Source organism: Triturus cristatus, chromosome 4_1 (assembly GCF_964204655.1).
Source record: "Triturus cristatus chromosome 4_1, aTriCri1.1, whole genome shotgun sequence".
NCBI classification, from domain to species: Eukaryota; Metazoa; Chordata; class Amphibia; order Caudata; family Salamandridae; genus Triturus; species Triturus cristatus.
In genome coordinates, this window is record NC_140585.1 from 1,132,806,887 (window position 1) to 1,132,830,276 (window position 23,390).

Sequence of the window (23,390 nt, forward strand, 5' to 3'; positions counted from 1 at the left end):
TAGTGCCACTTTACTAGTGACGTACAAGTAAATTAAATAAGTGCACAGAGTCCTACTGCCAACAAAATCGAATTCACTAAAAATAGGAGGAGGAAGGCAAAAAAATTGGGGATGACACTGCAGAAAGGGCCAAGTCCAACAGCGATCCAGTAGCAGTAGCACAAAGGAGGTTTTATCATCCTGTGTTCCATACAGAGATTATGTTGCAGCAGTCCAGAAGAGTTCCCATCATCCTGTGATATCTAAAGTGCTGAAAACTGTGCTTTTTTAAAGGCCCATGGCTGCAACTTGCACCTCTGCCTTTCTCTTCAGCTCCGGTAGGTTTATTGCAGCCAGTGACCTCTCCAGCAAGGATTTTTAGGAGGGGGTAGACAATAGACTGGTTGGTGCTTGGACAAATGAATATGTGTGGCAAGGTGTAGTGTTTTCTGTGTCACCTCCTGATACATTTGGTAGCAGTGGTGGAGGGGCACAAGGGGGGCAGGACAAATAGAGGTGGGGCAATCACCCCATCTGGCCCTCCTCTAGAGACACCACTGACTGCAGCAGACACGGCTGGGGGTAGAAGTAAAATGAGAGACACAGGAGGGAAAGAAAGATAGGTGTGAATGAGAGAGTGGAGGGAAAACAAGAGGATGGAGTGAGATCAGAGAGAGAAAGAAAGGCGAGAAGGAGAAACCCAGAATGTATGCATGGAAAAGGAGACATAGGAGGAGAGGGAAAAAATAAAGCAGGGTCCCTTTGAACATTTTTGCCAGATCTGCATTTGGTTCTCTTTGAGCATGGAGGACTTGGGCTAGCACTCATTTAGAAAGACCTGTGTACGGCATGTGCAGATGTTCACTACTGATGACATACTGAATACCAACTCAATGTTTTACGGCTGACTCAGGATATGTTTGGGAAAAGTCACATTTCTGCTCTTATGGCATTACTCATGTGGAGAAGCCTGGGCTATTGGAACTAATACTTACGTTGTGTTTCCGGTTGAACAGGCAGATGAACTAGTGTTAGCGACTCTAGACACGAAGGTCTGGTTGGTCAAGTCCAGTTTAATGGTTCCGTTGACCGTCAGAGTGATGTTTGTGGCATATAAAATGATGCATGTGCCTGTTCCATTAGTCACATTCAAGGGGGGATACGGAACTGTGTCTATGGCTGCGCCTTCTGCCATCAGCCGCCGTCTCCTCGCTGATGTCTCATGGAAACCGCTGTGAATCTGTAAGGGAATCAAACACAAGTTCTTAGCTTCAATGGAAGAGAAAGGCTGTCTTTGACCTGGTGGAGTTTATTTTCCAGTCAGGCTATGGGAGACTGGCAGCACTGAAGGTATTCCATTGCAAGAGAAGTTGTAGCATAAATTATAAACATTAATCCCCAGTTTTAAAACTTTGCCCATCGAGTTAAACGTAGAAGCTGCAGTGTAGATTAATATTTTGATATGTGATAACAAAGCATTTTCAAAGAGCAATGTCTAGTCACTTCTTCTGCGCTAGTCTGGTTGGCTTTTTAGGAACAAGCAGTGTTTTACTGAAAAGTCCTTGTTAGTTTTCAGCATTTTTTTAGACCAAAGAGAATTGTAATCTTGCCTCAGTCCTGGACAGGAGGAGCTCTTAAATAGGTGGGGCTCAAGATTATCTGAGGCTAATGCAGAACAGACAGCCATTTATTAACGTAAGTGCAGGATGTACAAAAGAACACGTTGCACCATACAGATGCCCCATGGAGCCTGACTTCCTTCCGCTTCCTGATTCAAGACGCGGGCAGACCGCTCCCACTCTCCAGATTATCATCATTCACTCAACTCAAGGGTGACACGCAGAACATACCAGATATACACGTCTCCCTACGTATAGCACAAGGAACACAAGACATAACACGGTTTCAAAGATGGAGTCTAGTTGAATCAAGGAAGCGGCCTCGTTGTCGAGCTCACACAGTTTTGTTGAGTACCATGAACAATGCGTGTTTCAGCACAAATAGAGATTTCACAATTCGTTTTAACATATGTGCCTCACACATCTTTTGTTGAGGCAATCTGGGAGATAAAACTGAGTTTCTAGAACCCAAAGCTTTTTGGTCAAATCCCAAAGCCGGGATTAGAATCCAGGGTGCTAATTTCCAAAGTCATCAATTTAGTTATTAGACCATAACTATTCCTCTAGTCAGCAAAGCACTTATGGCCCAAATTAACTTTTGGCAGTGAGCATACTCTGTTGCAACTGTGTTGCAGTGTGCTTACTACCAACATTATGGTCCATCTGTCGAATTTAAAGCGGGCGGACCATATTTTGATCATGGCAGAGACAACTCCGTCTCCGCCGTGGCCAAACTGCTCCGATGGCCCAACGGATTAAGGCAAGGGAAGGCATTTTATTTTTTATTTTCAAATAAAAATCCCGCTTCAGAATCTTCTTTTTGAAAATAAACAATAAGACAGTTTGCTGCAGGACTTCATCATGTTTACAGAACCTTGCAGTAAACTGGGAAAAGCATTGACTGGAACCGTTGTGACAGAGGTTCCTGTCAATGCTTTAAGAAATTACTGTCTGCTTGGCAGTCATTTCACAATTAGAGGCCTCTTAAGACTAGAGGTGGGCGGAATTTGCGAAATTCACTTTTGCAAATTATCGCGAAAATGTTAAAAAATCTCCGCAAATACGCGGAAATATCGCGAAGATGCGGAAGTTTTTTTCCCGCCCGTTCGCGGTATTTTCTGCGTGCTCGCGGCTCGCCAACTTACCCATGCGGTTGCTCGCGGGCGCGGCCATCTTGTTTTCACTTGTTTTGCGGTGCATGATCGCGAGAAGAAAGACGTGATCACGCGACGAATGACGTTACTGCGGGCGCGAACTGTCGCGAGACAGCGCAAATGGCTACCAACAATCCAACATTTCGTGGAGAACGCGACCGGATCGGGAAAACTTGTCGGCGAACGCGGGGATTCAGGTAAGGCGATCGCGCGCACGTGAGAATGTATTATTTTACAGCGCGAGCAAGCAAAAAATTTCCGGGAAAATGCGGATTGCGGAAATTTTTACATTTTCGCGCTCTCCGCGGAACACGAAAATGTCAAATTATCGCAATTTCCACGAGCGGAACGGATTTTTAGCCCAGGCCTACTTAAGACCATTAGTATCAGTGTCTAAGGCAGCCATCAATAATTACCTTTACTAGTACCAGCCCTGGATATTTTAACTTGTAAGATATTGGATTGTTATTTGGAGTGGGTGGCTGCCCACCTAAAGCAATAATCACAACTCTAGTCAGGGTGCACCCTAAATAGTTACTAAATTAACCTGAGTTTAATCCCCCTGGTAGCTATGGCACAGAACAGACAAGCTTAACTTAGGACAATGCTATGTATGTTATACCTAAACAGTATTAAAGCCGAAACACCATACCATAAAATACCAAGCGGAATTAGAAAAATAGAGTAAGATTTAAATAACAAAATTACACTAAAATGACAAAAATCTAATTAGAAGTACCAGAGATAGTAATTTATATCCTCTATCACATAACGCACCTTAGCGCGTGCGCCACATAGTTGGTCTTTTAAAAATACTTTACTAGACCACCACTTAACTTGCACTACACATAAGGCCATCCCACTAAAGAGAGTATGGCTGAAACATGTTGACCGATTAGGATATCAGAGTTACTTTAGACCTCCTAAGATATCCGTCTCTCGTTTTTAATTACTGTCAAGGGCCCATACATTAAAATAGTCCTTTTTGTTTCGTGGGACCCATTGGACAGTTTTTTAACATTCACTCACCCACTTTCACCGCACTTTCACGGCACAAAATCGACTCCGCTGTATCCCGGCGTCGTAGCACACTCAAGGTGCACTTGGTGCCTTGGGTGGGGCCCGATGATGAAGCATGTCACCAACTAGGTTGGTGAGTGAGGGCCTTCTAAAAACCAAAATGTGTTTTTCATAGAATAAACATACGCTAGGAGCACCCACCCCATAGCTAGTTCTCCTTGATACATATATATTATACCCGGGGAAGTGAACTAGCTCCAGTACCTTTCCTCTCTCTCCCTTTGATATTTATCAATAGTAAATCTAACCCTTCTGAAGTTCCATGGTTTCCATACTGTTGCTTAGATTGGAGTGGGAATAGTAAATCTAACCTCTCTAGTGTTCAATGCTTTTCCCTCAGTTGGTTAAACTGAAGTGAAAACATTAGTTCTAACCTCTCTGAAGTCCAACGCTTTCCCTACTGTTGGTTAGATTGTCTTTGGAATAGTTAATTCATTATCATTAGTTTCTCCCATGAACTCTAGACAGTGAGGAGGACAAGGAGACAGGATACTGTTCCTGATAGTCTTCATTTTCTCTATGAAAAAAGGTTAAGCTGGTCTAGCAGGTCTTGGGATGCTTTCGTCTTGACAACTAATTTTTTCAAGAAGATAAGCTCACTGTGATGAAATAAAAATGAGTCAAGTATAAAGCCCCAGGGGATGCATGCAAAGGGGCACATGGTGTGCCCCCCTGTATGTATGCACCCTCAGTTCCTGCAGGTCAGAATCCGGCAGGTGGTCCTATTATGGGTTTGGCCATGTGGGAGCGGGTCACTGCATGGCGGCCCACTCCATCACCGCCAAACTCATAATAAGGCCTTTAGCCAACTCAGCACCTTCCTTTAACATTTTGGGGTAATCTGGTGAGAGGACAGAGAAAAAGAGGAACACAAAACGCAGTTTCAACAGGAAAATTGAACAGGGACACAGCACAAATTCTTGACTGGAATTACACCAAATTTTGCAGAAAGCTAGATATTTAACTTGAAAATATGCTTTTTGCATTTTAGTGTAACTGTGTTCAGTAGTTTTTTTAACAATTAAGGTTCAAAATGTATGTATATTTAGAGATACAGTAAAACTGTCGGACTGGCAGATCAGAAGGTAGGATCTGATTGTCTGGCGAAAACAACAACAGAGGTAGCAGTTGTATTTGGGCAGGGGTTGGGCGGCCACCCAGTAAAACTACCAAATCCAGACATTTCTGAAAACTAGACACCCTGGAGCAGTCAAGGGTGGTGTGCTGCACATAGAACCCACAAAGGTATCTAACCTGAAATGCCCTGCAAACCTCAACCTTTGGCTAAAATCGCATATTTTCAGTGCATTCTGTGAGGTAAACTTCCAGAATCTGCATGGCTCCATAGAATTCCTACCTCCCAGAGTAACCTACCTCCCAGAGTAACCCCACTTGTCCTAATAAAAATGGTATCCCACATTTGTGGCTGGGCCTACTGCTCACAGCAGGAATTGATCAAACCAGGGTCAATGGGAGGACCATATAACGTTGTTGTGACCCCTTGACAAAGTGAATAGGCTTGCCTTATATACTGATGTGGTCATTCTTTGATAAAGCAAATTAGTTTGCCTTTATATAATGATGTGGTGACCCCTTGAAAAAGCCAATAGGCTTGTCTTGTCGATTGATGCGATGGACCTTTGACAAAGCCAATAGGATTGCTTTGTATATTGATTTGGTTATCCCTCGACAAAGCTATTAGAGTTTCTTTCATTTAACAATGTGGTGACCCCTTGACAAAGCCAATAGGCTTGCCCAGCATATTGTTTTGTTCACCCTTTGACAAATCCAATGGGCTTGTCTACATATAATGATGTGGTGACCTCTTGACAAAGTCAATAGGCTTGCCTTGCATACTGGGGTGGTCACCCATTGACAAAGCCAATAGGTTTGCATGTTTTAATGATGAGGTGACCCCCTGACAAACCCAATAGGATTGCCATGCATATTGATGTGGTCAGCCCTTGACAAAGCCAATAGGCATGTCTTGTATATTGATGTGGTCACCCTTTGCCAAAGCCAATAGGTTTGCCTTCTTATAATGATGTGTTGATGTCATCAATGATGTCATTGAATATGTCATGAGTGATCGAATATGTGAGGCCATAAACAGTGCATGGCGGTGATGCAAGTTATAGTTAGCTCAGGAAACTATAACTGGTGAATTTCCGCATTTTTATGAGTTTAGAATGGTATTTGATTGACTGAAATGTTCACCCAATTATAACAGCACTTTATAACCTTTGTCATCATGTTTGCCATCTGACAAAAGCATGTAGTTTGTACTACAAATAGGGGTTTGAAAGGGGATTATACAGAAGAGAAACTGGCACTGACAATGCTAAGTCTAGCTTATGAACGGAAGAGCTTTTGTGTCATTATTGGGTTTAGGCACTGAGGGGCATATTATCAAGCACAGCGTTAACATTATTGCCGCTTTAGCGGCAGAAAACTGCCGCTAAAGCGGCGATAATGGGCTTGATAATATGCCTTGGAGAATTCCAGTAGAAGCCCATGTTGACACCAGAACATGGGCTTCTATGAAAATTCTCAAGGGCATATTATCAAGCCCATTATCACCGCTTTAGTGGCAGTTTTCAGCCCCTAAAGCGGCGATAATTTTAACGCCGTTTCTTGATGATATGTCCCTGAGTGAGTTGTTACACATGCATTCCGTCTCTCAACTTTGCACTATGACATCCATTCATCCATCCACTGCCTGATTCTTGCATTCAATCTCTGACATAACTGCAATAAAACACACACAAATCCCACAACACATGCAAGATAAATTAGTAGAATAAAGAAAACATACTGACATCCAAGCACGGCCGGTATAAGCTTGCAATACGAAAACTAAATAAAGCAGTGGGTGTCCATCTTGCAGAAGAATTGTAAAGTATTGCTGGTTTAAAGGTCTATCATGGCCGCCACATTTAGTACTAACATTTTGGACATCTTGTAATGGTAAAACAATGATGCATTATGTACAAAAGCATTCGGTAATGGTCTCATGGTGTAGAACAAGTGGTCTTGTGGGGTGAGGCGCACTGTAGATGAGTGCCTAACTCATTAATGACACAAAAGGCACTTTCATTCATAAGTCAGACTTACTGGCATCGCCAATTGTTTGCTTCACTTCTATAAAAACCTATTTGTATTACTTGTAAAAATACCCAAATAAATGCTTTTTCTGAAGGTAAGCATGATAGTATGCTTACATGGAGTAAAATGCCTCAAACTCACACACCTGGAAGAGCGTGTTGGCAAGGTGGCATATTTCATATTTCTTGTTGTACATTTTAACAAACAGTGTTGTACACATCATTTTCTTGAATGTTAGATGGTGTTCATCAAAACTATTTTGTTGTTTTTCAGTTTTCTGGCAATACCTTGCTCGCTCTATGGAATGACCCTCTATGTTATAGCTAGAGTCTGACCGTGCAAATTGATAACTAAGTGGATAAGGCATCTTAGCATCAGTAATGCATTCTCGCAGTTAGACATGGGAGAAAATGTCAGATTTCTTTTCATTGATAAGCAGTTGGTTTTCTATTAGCTGCAAAATGTCAAATTAAAATATCAGGTGAAAGAATGCCTCCAAGGTATGAAAAGAAAGGTGAAAAGAGGACAAACAAATGTCAATACTTAGTATTTAATATATGTTGCTCTCTCTGGAGCTTCAACTATTCTATCTGTAATTTGCAAAAAAAATTTTAATGGCAACTTGTCATTTCTGTGGGTGAGAACTGAAAGTAATTAAGGACAAGGGATCTTATTAAAGGTTTGGCAGACAGAAAGCAGCCCGGCAAGGGTGACAGGGGTGATGATCTCCGCCATGTAGGTGGAGGACCACCCGCAATATTTAGATATCTCCACCTGCCTGGCTGCCATGTTTTTCTCAGAATTTTATTTTGTTTTCCAAAAACTAACTACCAAAGCAGGAGTTTGTTTGTGAAAATAGAAAAAAAAGCGAATGGGCCTGACATCCTGGGATTTTTCTCCCAGGGTTTGTGAGTCATTTGTAGGTGAAGCGCATGCTGACTGGTTGCAAAACACTAAGGGACCTATTATGATGGAGGTCAGAGGCTTTCCGACCACCATCGTCAGTTTCAATTCCGACCGGCTGATTGTGTATCAGCCGGTCAGAAGTGAATCCGGCTGGTCATTCTGACTGGCTTCAGACGGGCTCAAGAAGCCAGTCAGCCAGTAGGAACGGGCTCATAATCCCAAAGGACCTTTTTGCCCTTGGGTTTATGATGCATGGTTTCCAACATGGTTTCCATGCTGGCCATGTCCGACATGGAATCCATGTCGGAAAGCATGTTTGGGGGGGGTCCCCAGCAGGGCCCCCTTGTTTGTGTGGACCCTGTTAATCCCTGCACCTAAGGTGCCGGCCATGGGGTGCAGGGATGAACAACACCTCCCATTTCCCTATGGGAGCATGCATTATGCCCGGTTTACGGCCGTAATGCATGATCCCATAAGGAAATGTCGGAATGCGACCGAACAGTTTTCAGTTGCATCCTAATGAGGCAGGCGGGACCGGAGGTCGGTCGGTCCATTTAAGTCCACCCGACATCATAATCGCCCCCTTATTGTGGGCTTACTAAGAATTTACAAGGGATTGCAGAACACCCATTGCTTTTCATTGGTTGGCATTATTGTCCCTCTCGTTTGTTTGCAACTTATTCAATGGCTTTCCTTGTTCAAACTTGTCCATTTTGTGTTAGTCCCTCCCCATCTCTCTGATTGGCTGGTTTCTATTTTTAAACTGCTTCTTTTAAATTTAAACTTTTTGCTTTTTACTAAAGCACTCGATGAGAGTGCATGTGTTTTCCATCTCTACCCACCTGCCAAATAGCCAAACACCCTGTGCTCCATCGTGCTGTCTCCCCAGAGTTACAAGATTTCTCTTGTGTGCAACAACCCTATCAATCTCCATGTCTCCCCCGCACTCCGTGTTGCTTTCTCACCTGTGTGATTCTCCCTCACCACTGTGCTGATCTCCCGCGGGTGCTGCTTTTCAACTGAACATCACCACTGTGCTTTTACCTTCTGAGTGAAATTGCTTCATGAATTTTTAAACAGGTGAAATCTGTAAGTTTTTCTTAATTCACTTGCAGAGTGAAATTGGGCAATAAATGCACCCAAATGAGCAATGCCGACAAACAAGAGTAATGGGCGAATTTGGCCATATCATGTAATCCAGTTCTCTGTGGCAAAATGAAATCTAGGAAGAGCTACCTAGCTGTCCATGAATCCAGGCAGTTCATGTGGTTCATTTGGTTCTCTCTGTAGTTTTGCTACAATATAACTTGCATTAACTGCTCACAACAGAACAGCTCACAGTTCGTGAGCATGATTTCTAGTTGACTGCCATTTGTCTTTTTTGCGTTACAATTCACTTTCGCCTACCACAGAATAAGAGAAATATTTTGCACAGCCTTATTTTCTCCACACAAGAAGTATTTCACACACCTTCGTTTGTATTATTATAAAGTGTTGATAGTGTTGGGTAACTCAAAGTTTGAATAACCATGTAAATGTAATATTCTATCTGGAGTATGATAAATATGATCACAAGGTGTCTGTGTCTTTGGACTGGTTGTGTTTGGACAGGAGTATCAAAAAAATATATTGTGAAACATAAATATAGGGGCAGGACTATTGTGATGCAAAACATATAATGGACATAAATATTAAAGGTAAATATATAATTTTTAGTCTTTTTTTATATAATTGTAAAATATATTGTTTACTAAAACATTGTATATAATTTTGTTTTTTTTTTGTTTGTCTTTGTGCAATTATAGGGTTAGGTTTGAAATGTATTTATTGTATTTAATTCTGAAATAGTTTTATGTTTATATATTTATTTGTAAAGTAATTCTAATATTTAAAATATAGTTTTATTTAGTAATAATTTTATATTTTGCAAATATTTGTATATATATGTGTGTGTGCATGTTAAATGTGAAATTGTTTTTGTATTTTAATAATGTTTTTATTTTTAAGATTTGTTTATTTTAAGTTAGAAATGTAAGTTTAATTTTATAATACATTTTAACATGTATTTTCATCTATTTATTTTTTGGAGTATGTTAATTTAATATATGGATAGTTTGTGTCTAGGTCAAAAACAATTAAAAAAATGTTAAAAATGCATTGATATGTAATTGTAATACCTAAATCACTTTAACAAAAGTAATTAATTCAATTCTATTTTGTATTTTGGGGTACTTTTTAAAAATGTTTATGTATTTGTATATGATTTTGATTTTTTTTAAATGTATTTATTTTATATACAAATATTTTATGTGATTTTATGTTTTTTTCTAATTAATAATACTTTAAAGGAAAATTTGTAGGAAGATGTATGAATTATTTGGTATTATATTTATATTGTACTTTGTTTGGTTCATTTTAACTGTTTTAATTAGTAATATGTTATTGAAAATGTTTATAATTAGATTTTTAATATTTGAAATAGATAAATGTTTTTTAAATGTTATATTTGTTATTTATTTTAAGAATTGTAACTAAAATCGAAAATAAGTTTAAATATTTAAAATCATTTTAAATAATTTAGATATTTTAAATATATTTACACTTTTGGAATATGTGTAGAAATCATATGCATATATTGTACTATTTGGTTTTTTAATTATATGCTTTTTATGTTTTAAAAAATGTCTAAAAAATTAATTTTTTTAAATTCTAATTTTAATGCTATCTATTGTTTGTAACATTGTTTTAGAAAATTAAAATAGAAACGCCGAGGCCATCTTCAGATTCACAAAAAAATTAGGCTCTCGCCCAATCAAAGGCATAATAGACATTTACAAAGCACGGACATGTTCCATTGCTTTGTATGGTGCTGGAGTATGGGGCTTTACCAAAACTTTGGGGCTTCAGAGAGCGGAAAATATGATGTTAAAACACATATTGACATTACCGAAAAGCACTCCAGCTACTATGTGTCACAACGAACTATGTGTAACACTGTTGACTTTTTATGTTCAATTAGCTCCTCTGAAGCTCTGGCACAACATATGGGCTAAGGAGGAACCAGTCCTGAACCGTAATATCATTTTAGATTGTTTGAAACTAGACTCTGTAAAAGTAATTCCCTGGTTATCTTATATACATGAACAACTAGGGATGCTGGGTTTGGAGGACTGTTTCAGCACACCGGGTGATATTTCTGCAATCTCAAAAAATAATCTGAAAAAGGATGGTCTCTTTTACTGGACGCAAGTAAGAGATAGCAAAGAGAAAGCAAAAAAAGGGTTGTAGAGCACTCACTATTAGTTAGCTCCCCAAAAATCGAACCTTATCTCTCCTTCTATTTTAATCAGACCAAGATGTTTTACCTGATTAGATTCAGGATGGGTAATGCTCATCTCCTGGTGTCGTATCCATGTGATGTATACTGTGATACTAAGCTAGAAATGTGTCCATGTGATTCACTTTCTGCACAGAGCACTTTACATTTCATGTTTTTTAGCAAATTTTATTCTGGCCCGAGACGTACCTTTTTAAAACCATTATTAAGATTTTTAAATATTAGAAAGTGACAACCTGCGCTACGCCATTTACTTCTCCTAAACGATGAATTTATTTGTTTAATGATTTGTAGGTTTATTTCTTCTGCAGTTCGGCTTCGTAACATTGCAAAAAAATGATTCCTGTGTTTTGATTTTGTCAAAGATGAATTTTGCTATGTATATATATGTCATTCAAATGTTTTTTACTGCTCTTTTATGGCTAATTTAGCCGAATAAAGATCTTTGACTGACTGACTGTAGTTTATATATTTTTTATTAATTATTTTATTTTTTTGCTTGGTAAATTTCTGTCATACATAATGTATTCTTCTTTATTTTATTATTTTTAAATGTTGGATGCATTATTTCACAAATGTTATTTGCTAGCTGTAATTGTAACTCAGAATGTTCACACAGGGCTTCAGCTTTGTTTGTGCCACCCTGCATGTGTCAGAGACAAAATGCACTCCAGCCTGCCGCTGCAGTCTGACTGGGCAGTGTTCTTCACTGCTAGTTTGACTTTGCAATTACACCACATGGCAAAGCCACTACTTTGTTTAAGGATATATGTAAGTGTCCCCTAAAGAAGGCCTATGAGACCCTATGGCATGGAGCTATATACACAGGGTGGCCGCAGATTTGCAACACTCGCCCCCAGACTGTGGAACTCCCTTCCGGTGGAGATCCGGTCCTGCACTGACCTTCTGCAATTCAGGAAGTCCCTCAAAGCATGGCTATTTGCACAAGTCTATAATTAATGTTTCCACTGGTAGCATACAGAGCCTTTTACAGCGCCATGAAACCACCCGGTGTACGTGCACTCTATAAGTCATTTTTAACATTAACATTTACCATTAAGACATATGATTTTTAATATGTCTTAGCAGCAATACTTCTAAATTGCCATTTTGCTATGCAAAATTTTAAGAGCCCCATTGGCTAATACAGGATTTAACGGTTGGCCCCTAAACCCGTCTAACTCCTGAATGAGACTACCTAACAGGGTCCAGTAAGGTATCAAATTACTTGTGACATTAAACTGGACCTTATGCCCAGGCTGGATTTAAAGTCACTAATAAAGTTAAGCAACTTTTAGAAAGTTGCCACCCTGCACTCCAGCTAGTCCAGGGGCCCCACAAAAGCACTGACACATAGACCGGTTTCTGACCACCTGGGGAGACGTGTTAACAACTTCCAGGCATGGGAACAAAGGCAGTTGCTGCAGAGCGAGGTGTCACCTCCTCTCCCAGGATGGTCACGCATGGTGAAAGCCCAAAGCCAGGCTTCAAAGGTGAAGCTGCATTTAAAGGGCCATTTGTGACAACATCCCTGAGCAGTTTACAAGGAGGTTGTAAACTGTGGCAGCGCCAAAAACTAATACCATGCAAGGGCAGGCATTAGAATGGTGCACAAGGAGACATGCTCTTATTTCTCTTCGTTTTTGCTTTTTCTATGTGTGCCGCATTCTGCAGCACACATAGTAAGAGCAAAAAGCCATTGATTGTTTAAGTGCAGGAAGGTGTCCCTTTTTACACATAAACAATCATTAAATATTGACGATGTGCTACTTTTATGTGTGCTGCACAATGCACCACACTTAGAAATAGCAAATATCCATTATGGATTGTTTATGTGCAGGAATGTGTCCCTTCCCTTCATTCCCTGCAACGTCGGCACCCTTGCATTATGGTGCAAGGGTGCCTGCATTGGCGCTAGACAGCTAAATTTAGCGCCAGTGCTAGGGAAAACACAGGGGTGCACCTTATTGTAGTAAATACGGCGTATCTCTGTGTTTTGAAAAAGTCAGAGCGCTGCGCTGCCGAATTTGGCACAGCTCTGACATTTTCTAGTAAATATGCCCCTAACTTCCTTTGCCAAGCCTAACTGCCCACATCCACAGCTACCTAGGGTTGAGCTAAGGTTAAGTAAACAATACTGACTGTACCCAGGACAGTATCTGTGAGTGTAGTCCATGATAAGGCTCCACAGCTATATCGTATAGTACACCCAGATCCTCAGATTTACTGTTCACAAAAGTTACAGACTTATATCAACGATGCAAAACTTGGCCTGCATGCACAAATTTTGCTAAAAAAGTTTGCCTAAATATTTCTTTCAAATAATTTGCAAGAGCATGTTCACACTCAAGTTAAATTTCCACCAATATTTCTCATTGCAAAACCGATATTTTAAAGACATTCATATTGCAATGTAAACCCAATGTAAACCTGTAACATTTTTCAAGCCTGCAAAGATCTGAATACATCTTTACACAGTTTGCAAAGATAAGACTTGTATTTAACTTTGAACACCCTTATCCATCACATCAAGAAGTCCAGACTGTGTTTTTTTTTTATCGAGCATATATAATTGCATTTACAATGGACCCTAAGAGTATTTGACAAATGTAAGAGATATTAATTTGATATTGTCACATATTCCTCGTTTTTGTGTAATTTTTCTCATAAGCCTCAAGGTTCTCTTTAAGACACTTGTAGAAATACTGACCCTTGCTTCCTTTTTGGCAATAAATAAATACATTGCATTTTTATTAGAAAACCTTGCTCATTCCTAAGGCTTTGCTAATAGTTAGGGTTTTGTACAATTGGTGTAATTATATGCCGTTTCAGAAAAATTACACAAATGTACACGCAACAACTACATGAAATGCAAATCTGTCATTTAGCACTATATTTTTAGTATGAAAGGCATCCTCAAGTCAATTTTTGATGTGAGGACACATTTTGTGTTAAAAAAAATAGTGTAAATAACAATTGCCATGACAAACTTTTTTCAACGGTCTGATTGTTTTTGCATTATTCCCAAGCTATATTTTTACTGCAAACTGCAGCTTAAAAGTGTGGAATATAGTGTAATGGCACAATTTCAGAAATTTTATCTAACAAACTTAATGCACACTTCTCAAATTTTCACAAATTACGCCCGCGTTATTTAAATTTCGCCCGGGACTATTAACTATAAGTTCATCTCTAGTTTACCCTTTTCAGACAAGGTCTGAGGGAGCCATTTCCTTACTCACCTTTTATGGCACCCAGAAGGGAGAAACCTCCTGGGTCTGCAGAGAGAAATTAATTCAAATTTACAGAGCTAGTGGGAAATGTAGCATTTTTCTCGTAGAGCTTTGCCAATTTGTGAAAGCTCTTGAGAAGGATTCGACAGGGCGGGTTCTACTGCTATAATTATTGAAACAGTTCATAAAAAATTCAGGACTAAGAAGCCAGATTGTAATAATTGACCAATTAAAGGAGGGAGAAAATAGGCCATTTCAGGCGAACAAGCACCCTCAAGTGTCATATTCAGACAACTGGACAGTCAAGGCAAGGAGCCTTTGCAAAACTGCAAATCTATATACCATCTAGTCTCGCACTCTGAAAATATGATTCTAGAGGGATTCAAGTTGTGAACTAAGTCACAAATCTCATCTTCAACCATAAGTGAACAAAATAGTCAAGAAAACCTTCCAGCTAAACGTGCTCAGAAAAATGTCTGTATTTTCTTCAAACCCGCCTTCCGGTGGAATTAACAGCAGCTTTGCCCCTGGCACATCTGGACGAGTGTAATGCAGTCCGTATCACCAGCACCAAATCACTTACTCCAGTATGTGCAAACTTAGCCTCGACCTAAAAGGACCACAATCGGTGCTTAATTTAAACCAGTGGCAGCAGGTGGCGTCCACCAGCACTCATTTTTGAGGACCAGCACTTATTTTGCTCTACAGACTTTGATGGAAACAAAAAAGGAAGAAAGAAGAAGATAGAGAAAGACAGAAAAACACAAAAGAAGGGATGTAAATGATCCTGCAATATTGAGGTAAATAGGCAGAGAGTGTTTGATGGTGGACTAAAGAGGCATGAGGTGGAATCAAGACTATGAAGCCTTGGTACTCGGCACCCCAGACTTCAGTAGCACCAGCTGCTGGATTCAGAACAAAATGTTGGGGTCGTGCACATATTCTTTCACAAATTAAGCACTGCCCACAATACACTAAAAGTGCTTTAGATCCTACTAACATTTTTGCTAACCCTATCTATTTAGGTGGTAGGGTACCACTTTTGATGATACTACTGCTTTCACTTTACATTCCTATGCTGTTTACAAGGCATCCTACCAGCCTTCAATCGAATATGGTCACCCTGTCTTGAAGGCCAGCATAGTTGCGCAAGCTTCTATCAGCTATCAAGCTGAGCCTGAGGCTCAGCCGAGATGCAGAATGTGAATTGCTGCAGTCTCGTTCTTGAGTCGAAATTTGTGTGAAGTCATTTCCATTGAAGTCAGGAACATACCAATGAGCACTTTTAGAACATGCAAAAATCCTGCCTAATTTTGGTCATGGAGTGTTGGCAAGTAACAGTGTGGGATTAAGTTCCTGTACCAGGCGAGATGGGCGAGGACTGCTGCATCACGGCGATACTACCTTCAAGAACGGACTCCCAATTATATAACAACCACAATCGACCAACGAGAACTCAAGTGCCAGATACATAGGGCAGAGCCATATCCCGTGAGGCTAAGCAAGTCCTTAAAAATGGGTAGGAGTGGGCGTCAGTATGTCGATGCAGGCATGGGGTTGAATTTATCTTGGAGGATGAACATTTTCTGATGCCTTTAAGTAAGGTGAACAATCGGGGCTAAGAGGCATGCCTTACAAATCTCCTTATTTTATGATTTTCTTTCAAACGTGCAATCTAGGCGAGAGCAAAAACACAATTTACAATCTGAGCAGATATCCTCCTACTTGCTCAATACTAGGACTCGACATGGCTTCTAATTCATTTTAATTCAATGCTACTATTTATTTAGTGCAAATTGCAAATTGAAATCGTATGGCCTGATTTAGAGCTGGAAAGACAGGTTCCTCGGTCACAATGGAAACAGATAACCCATCAACCTTATTGCATGTACTCTAGAACATAATGAACTTTACAAGCTTGACAAATATCCCAGACTGAATACATGCCCACCAAACTCCAAATCCGGACCCTAATGTCTCCTTTTGACCCAATTCAAATGTACTGATTTTATCAACCGAGTAGAATGAAACAACAGGTTCCCAAGATGGTTCTAAGCCAGAGAGACATCTTTTTTCTAGTTCTGGATGTTCATTTCCCAAATCAGTGCATCCTGGAGCTGTGATCTAGGATTGGTTTCTTTAAACCAATTGGACCAACTCACATGAAAACAAAGGTTCATAAAATGAAAGCCCAATTAGGTTGGCATGAGTTATTTGCTAACTCTGAGTGCCTTTCATCAAATAGCAATCTTTGGCTTGGTGGCTGCATCCAGCTACATGCATCATATGAATTCACCAAGGTCCTACTGTACTAAGAGTTTAATCCGTGCCTTCTAGTTACTCGTCAATTTCTCCAAGGGAGGCATTTACCCACTGAGCTGCTTTTTTAAGGTTCCAGCATGAGACTTGCAGGATGAAAACAGATCTCTTTCAAAGGCTCATTGACCCACCAGACTTGTAATTACAATAAAGACCAGTGTCCATAGGCCGCAGCACTCACTGACAATGAAAGTCTGGTGAAGCTGAGGCAGAGTTAGTCGTGTATCACTCTTCCCTGATCTGTGACCGATGCTTCTGAAACCTTGCTGCCAGCCTTCAGAGGGAAGGATCTGGATGGAGAATGTTGGTGTGATGCTCCTCAAAATTGATCAGGTCTCTCAGAGCCATTTGCGACCTTCTGGTGTCACTGAAAAGCCAGAGGCAGTGCCAATAACTAGACAGGCATACAATAAGTTAAATATTAGCACCACTGACACTCGACTGATTATATTTCAACCAATCATTCTTTATGGAACTGTGCAGATCAGTGCCACCAAAGGTCATTATGGCGGGGCAAAGGCATACCCATGCAGGTGTTAAGAGCTGGTCACATGTCAAGCATACCTTACAAGTGACCGATTCTGCCTCAGCCGTATCAGCCACTGAGGCGACAAAAGGTAAGAAGTTTTCAGACAGGGTAGTGCCTTTGAAATGGCACTAGTTGTGGCACATAGATATTCAATTGTCAGAAAGGCTGGACGGAAAGACAAAACTGGCAAAAAATCTAACTAGGCCCACATTGCATTGGGTTTGTGGGTCCTGCCAGAAGATTAAAGGTTTTCCTATCATCTGTATGGAAGACCGAGGACCATTTAAGATTTATCAGGTCACTTGATCCAGGGCGGAAGAGCTTTTGAAGACGGCTCCTTGCTCCTTGGACACAGACTGAATTGACTGGGGTAGAAAATAATATTGAAGCGCTGTGTGCACTTGCTGTAATGAAACAACTTTTAAGAGCCATATTTAAAAAAATTAATTGCACTTAATAGGGGATGTTCAATAAAACTTTGAACAAACCCCCAGATTTTAGACAACACTGGTACAATAAACTCTGCTTATGCAACACGTTTGGTGTTATATGTGTATTTTCCAGCCAGTGACACTACAGATAATACATTATTAGACTGCATGACCAGCTAGAGTCCATTAATGGAGGGAAACTCCAAGTTCTGGGGCTCACCATCAAAAATGTACCAACTCATTAATTAGCGCCCAACTAATAAATACTTCTAGTCTTCTCCAGCCCAGCTTGCATATAGCAAGGCAGCAAGATGTAGCCATGTGGTGCATCGCCGAGCATGCTGGGAGATGTGTGGTTTGACAAAACTAAATTTGATTTGAAACTGGAGGAGAGGTGCTTCAAGACCATGGACTAGATTGCCATAATATAGCAATGCTTCCCTCGCTGTGTGACAGCCACAGAGCTTAGACCAGGGTTCCATCTGCCGCAATGCATCGAGACCTGCCTCGACAGTTGTCTGGCAGGGATACCCCATAAATGAAGGAGCACTGCAAGACTTTCATAAAGCCTCTTCTCTTCTCTGGTGCATTATCAAGAGGTCTGAACTCCCTCAAACTTCCAGGATTGTACACCTTGCGCTCTAGCTTTAGCAGCAACCAGCAGTGGAGTGTTCTGTGTTAAAAGAGCCTCAGCTGTGCACCTAGAGCATATATACAACAATTGTTGAACAACTCAATACCCTCACCACACTCTTGAAGTGCAGCTCGAATTGGTGCAGCATGGTGTGCACTTGGGCTGAAACGGCTTCATGCTGTTCTACTGCCATGTTTTCTCACTCCTTCAAGGTTTGCAGATGAGAGAGAGTGCATAGGTGCATAATGTGTGGGGCCCAATAAAAAGCAGGAGAGGAAATGTGAAACTACAAGGTGTACTGGCATGTGGGCAAGCAACAGAGCAGGCGAGGTCTGAGGTCACCAAGAAGAATCCAAGTCCCAATGACTGAGAGGTAGAAAGGGAGTTGACGAACAGCAACAGCAGTAGGTGCTGATGATCGTCCAGAAGATATCTGACTGTAACTCAGGCTCTTACAAACAGATTAAAGTGTCGGAAATGTCTCCTGGTTGAAATAAAGGCAAGTATCCGTAGAGCATTTGTTGTTGCTTGTGAATACAGAAGGAACAGTCCGAGCTTTGTAATCTGTGGTCATTCACTAGCCAATGGCCTTCGAGGTATTCTTCCACTCATTCTGAGCTGAATCTGCTGAAGGCCGCGTTTTAGTTCCCATGGGCCCTGTGCTGTGACCTCCACCGTTACATTTACAGCTGGTGTTGCTAATTTCCTTAAATCACCAAAGCATGGTGTTGGCACAGTAAAGCCTTCCACGCAACAACAAACACTGTGCGAAGGTCACAAAGTTGCTGAAGTGTGTTGATTCTTGGGCTACCACGGATCACGTTCCAAAATCTTGCAACAGTCGTAGGTTCAGCTCCGCATCGAGAATAGTGTTTTTCCTTGTAAGCCCTTCCTGTTTGGTCTCTTATTGGAAGATTACATCGATTGCAAAGAGGTGCAGAGTGACCCCACTAGTACCAGAGCAGCTAAATTGTAAACCACTACTTAGTTCAATGAGTCAACTTTCCAAAGATGGAGAAGTTCAGACCTGGGCCCTTTCTGCTTCGGATATACTTTGTCAACTCCCCAACCTTGGGATAACTGATCAGAAGAAATCCACAAAGTGCAGGTTTTGATTTGAATTATAAGTAATGGAGGCACATTTCTTTGACTCTGACCCGTTTTTCATCCAGCAGTCAAACTTTACAATGCAAAATGAGAAAGTGTTGCGACCTCTCCGCGACCCAGCTTCAGCAGATGTGCAGCAGAATTTGGGCTCTGCTAGAGACAATTAGACCATTTAACTAGAAACCCAAGATACAGATTGTTGCCACAGCCACTATTTGATAGAAGGATACTGTCAACTACTTTTCCTCTATAAGAAAAAGGTCAGTAGCTGCAAAATATGGTGGACAACTTTCAGACGATATAAACACATTCTTACTACTACTTTGATCTGGAAATCCATGGATACCTTACAACTATCAATAACCCCTAAATCTTTGGCTTTTAGTTGCTGGTATATGTCCTGATCCCATTGGGAGATGCAATTTTGTTTTTATCCCAGACAATAGAGCCTTCTTTGATGCTGCATAAGGGACTAAATGAGGTGAAGCAGACATGCCACTACCTACTTAAAAAGGTTGAAAATGTTGAAACCCATTTTTTAAATAAATCCCTTTTCCCCATGAAAGCACTTCCTTCCCAAACCTCCTGCTTTGCCTCTGTTGAAGACAGGTTTCTCTATTGTCCTGTTAGCACACAAACGGTCACCACCCTATTTGGGTCCAGCACATAACGAATCAATGTCAGCAACAGAAAACGAATGAGGGCCAGCAGAGGGAAGGGGCTGAGAGCATCAAACAGAGAGAAGATAAGGTGGTTATCGCTTCCAGCTCCAGTGAGTATCCTGGCACCACGAGGTCAGCTTTTGTGCCTCCCCAGTGCTTCAAGGGCATCAGAGCCACATTATTTGCATGGAGAAGGGGCTCAGGGTGTATTGTGAAATTTGTTTTCAATCACAAATGCGCAGATCTGATGTTAAATGGAGTGGCGAGAGTAAATAGTCGGCAGGGAAGGGCAACATAGGAAGGGCTACAACTAGGGTGGGGGGCGGTGAGGGGAAGGGGAGACTTGTAGGAGATCCAGAGTGGAGGAAGAGGCTTAAGCATCAAACAGAAACAGTGGATGTGTAATTGTCCTGATATGGGTGTTAAGGAGGGCACTGGACTGCAGGGGGGAGAAGAGGAGAGATGAAGCTGGTGGACCACTGAACAGGGTGCTTGGAAGGGAGAGGTGAGTACAGAAGATTGCAGAAAAGTTCCTGTAAGGCCCCCCTGATTGAGTTCCGATTTCTGTAGTCAATTGCAAGCTGGCTGGGTTTGTTTGTTGAAACTTTTTTATTGAAGTAATGAGACATTTTTCTGTTTTCGAAATCATTGACAATTCATTGCTTGTAAGTTGTTAAATGTTTAATGGAACATATTGCTTGGGCGTTTTGGGGTGGGAGACTGCACTTGAATGTTAATCAATTTCTGAAAAATGCTATTTCATTGTACATGAGATAATAACTTGAAATGTTTTCTGGAGCTTTTTTTTACCCGAGCTTTGTAAGTTGGAAGTTCAAACTCAATAGAGACTGTATAAGGCCCTCACTTATACAACTCAAGACGAACAGGGCAGAAGAGGAGAAGCTGGTAGTACAAGATAACCCTCGTGGTAGGAATGGATGCATTGGCAGCTAAGACAGCATCGTTAATGGGGTATATGAGGAAGGGAAATAAGTTGCTTGGTAAAAAAGATGCGCCTTAGGCCATATTACCTTTAGGGATATTTGCTCCCATTTTTGCAACCCTGGGGTTCTTCGGCATTAAAGGAGGGATCAAAGATGCTTGTGATCCCTTCTGTAATACAAATTACACGGCACGACATGCACACTGGCAGAACCATAAGGGGTGTCCTCTCATTTGGAAGAAGGAAAATGAGGGGACATCTTTGCTTTCGCAAGACATGGGTGCAAAGGCAAACAATCCAGCAGGAGGTGCCATCACAGCTGGTGGGTGAAGTTAAACACTGCACCCACTTCTAGATGGATCACTGCCCCTTCTTCAAAGTCCTTCTATCAGGTGTTCACCACTGGAAGGCAGGTCTGCATGTTCAAACCACCTATCAATGTTGCGCTCTTGCCAGTGAATGCACGTGTTGGGTCCTAAACTTGAGTCAGCACACTGTTTATACTATGGCCCTTTGTTAAGGTCTACGCTGGGTGCACCCTCGTGAGAGTGTGCACCAGGAGTTAGATCAGAATGAAGAGGCACCAAGGGGCAGTGGGCTGAGTGAGGAAATGAGAAGTGAAAGAAGTCCAGGACAGGAGGAAGAGATTATGTAAGTACCAAAGACAATGTCAGCAGAGCAGACTCAGAGGAGGAAGCGTAGATACTGGCTGGATGGACGGGTTGTAAAGCAAGACCATGGGGAAGTTAGCAGTAAGAGCAAGGAAGAGGCCGGCGCAAGAACCCATATAGGTCAAAAGCAGTGAAGCACAGGGAGGTCAGTGAAGAAGACAGTTGGGGCACGAGCAATGGGAAAAATGTTGTGAAGAATGGAAGGGTATAGAGAAGTAGGCAAGAAGCAAACAAGGAAGAAACATAAAGTACAGGCAAGTGGTAAAGAAGAATGGAAAGTTAGGGAAAAAGAGGGGAAGGTGAGGGGAAGGTGAGGAGAAGCATGGGGGATCCACACAAAGAAGTTCAAAGTCCTGGGCAGATAATGAGTCACACATATGGAAGATGCTGAAGAATTTGAGAACAGGCAAGAGAAGGGCAGAAAGAAGGAAGGGGGTCACAGAGTCCAAAAGCCAATGGAAGGGGAGAGGCATGACTTTATGCACATGGGAAGCACTAGAGGAAGATGTGGGGGTGGTGAGTGCAGAGGTAGAGAAGAGAGATCAGATCATGATGCTGCCCGCCTACGCTCTCCCTCCTGAATCACGGTGTATATCTCTTCGATACTGGGGATGGGTGAAACAAATTAGCCAAATTATGAAACGGCCAAATCAGCAATGTTTCCCATTTTTCAATCCGCTTGCAAAGCGAATTTAGGTTACCGGTCCTAATCTGCTTTTCAAGTGAACCAGGGAAAGTGATAGATATCAGGACATTTGTGTGGTTCATTCAATTCATATTGTGAAGAATGAACCACATGAACCGCTTGAACATTATGCAGTTTCTCATAGGAAAATCAGCAAAATATTTCAGATACACACCGCAATCCACTTTTGCTTCCCATGCCATAAAAAATCACGGCGCCTTATGAAGTAGGGCACAGTGGGACTCCATAGTCAAGCGCAGCACAACTAACTCCCTTGCATGTTCATTTTTAGTTTCATAAAAGGGTTCAATTCTTCCAAGGAAAATAAGGAGAAAGTTCAAACGCAGTGATTGCAAACTATTGTGGATAGCAGGTAGAGTACAGTTACAGAGGCGCGTGACTTCCCCTCTCCTCTTAACCTAAAGTAAACTACCTCATTTGGCAAAATGGCCTTGATTGGTGGTGAAAAGTGTTACAATGTCGTAGTGGAAGCACAAACCCCACTGGGAGCTGCTCAGTTTCTAGGCAACTTGCTACTTCGACAGCTCACCTCTTTGCCCTTTGGAAGGAAACGCCCCCGCTGTACAAACAACTTCCAAGTGGCACTTGTGTCACATGGTGATCATGTGCTTGGCAAAGCCAGGTGTCTGCCTGGTGTATTTATTAATTAAAAAAGACATTTCATTGAGGATGGTCAGTTAATGTAAAGCCACCAATGAATACTAAAGTAACCTTTCTAGACTATGCGTATATTGTTGTGTGATTGAGGAAATTATTTTGCTAAAATGAACACATATTCCGGGAAAAAACAAGGAAAAAAGAATAGGTCTGGGGAATGCAGGACTATGTAGGGCACATCATAAGGGCTAGATAGGTTTTTGTGCTGTAAAACTATTTAAACAAAGAGTAGCCCACAGTCCTAGTTGGATGCACATTTCATGAAATTTCATTTCATGGAATTTAATTTTGCTGGTTTATGATAGGCTGTATTTGAGC

The 23,390-nt window shown here is 41.2% G+C and overlaps 1 protein-coding gene across 1 annotated transcript in view; it reads right to left on the minus strand.

Annotated features, from left to right (window-relative positions):
- The window catches only part of LOC146856150 (V-type proton ATPase subunit S1-like), a 296,718-nt gene that overhangs the window by 32,243 nt on the left and 241,085 nt on the right, over window positions 1-23,390 (minus strand). The window contains exon 7 of the mRNA XM_085654192.1: window positions 975-1,219. Within this exon, the coding sequence (XP_085510318.1) occupies window positions 975-1,219 (245 nt within the window). The remainder of the gene's footprint in view (window positions 1-974; window positions 1,220-23,390) is intronic.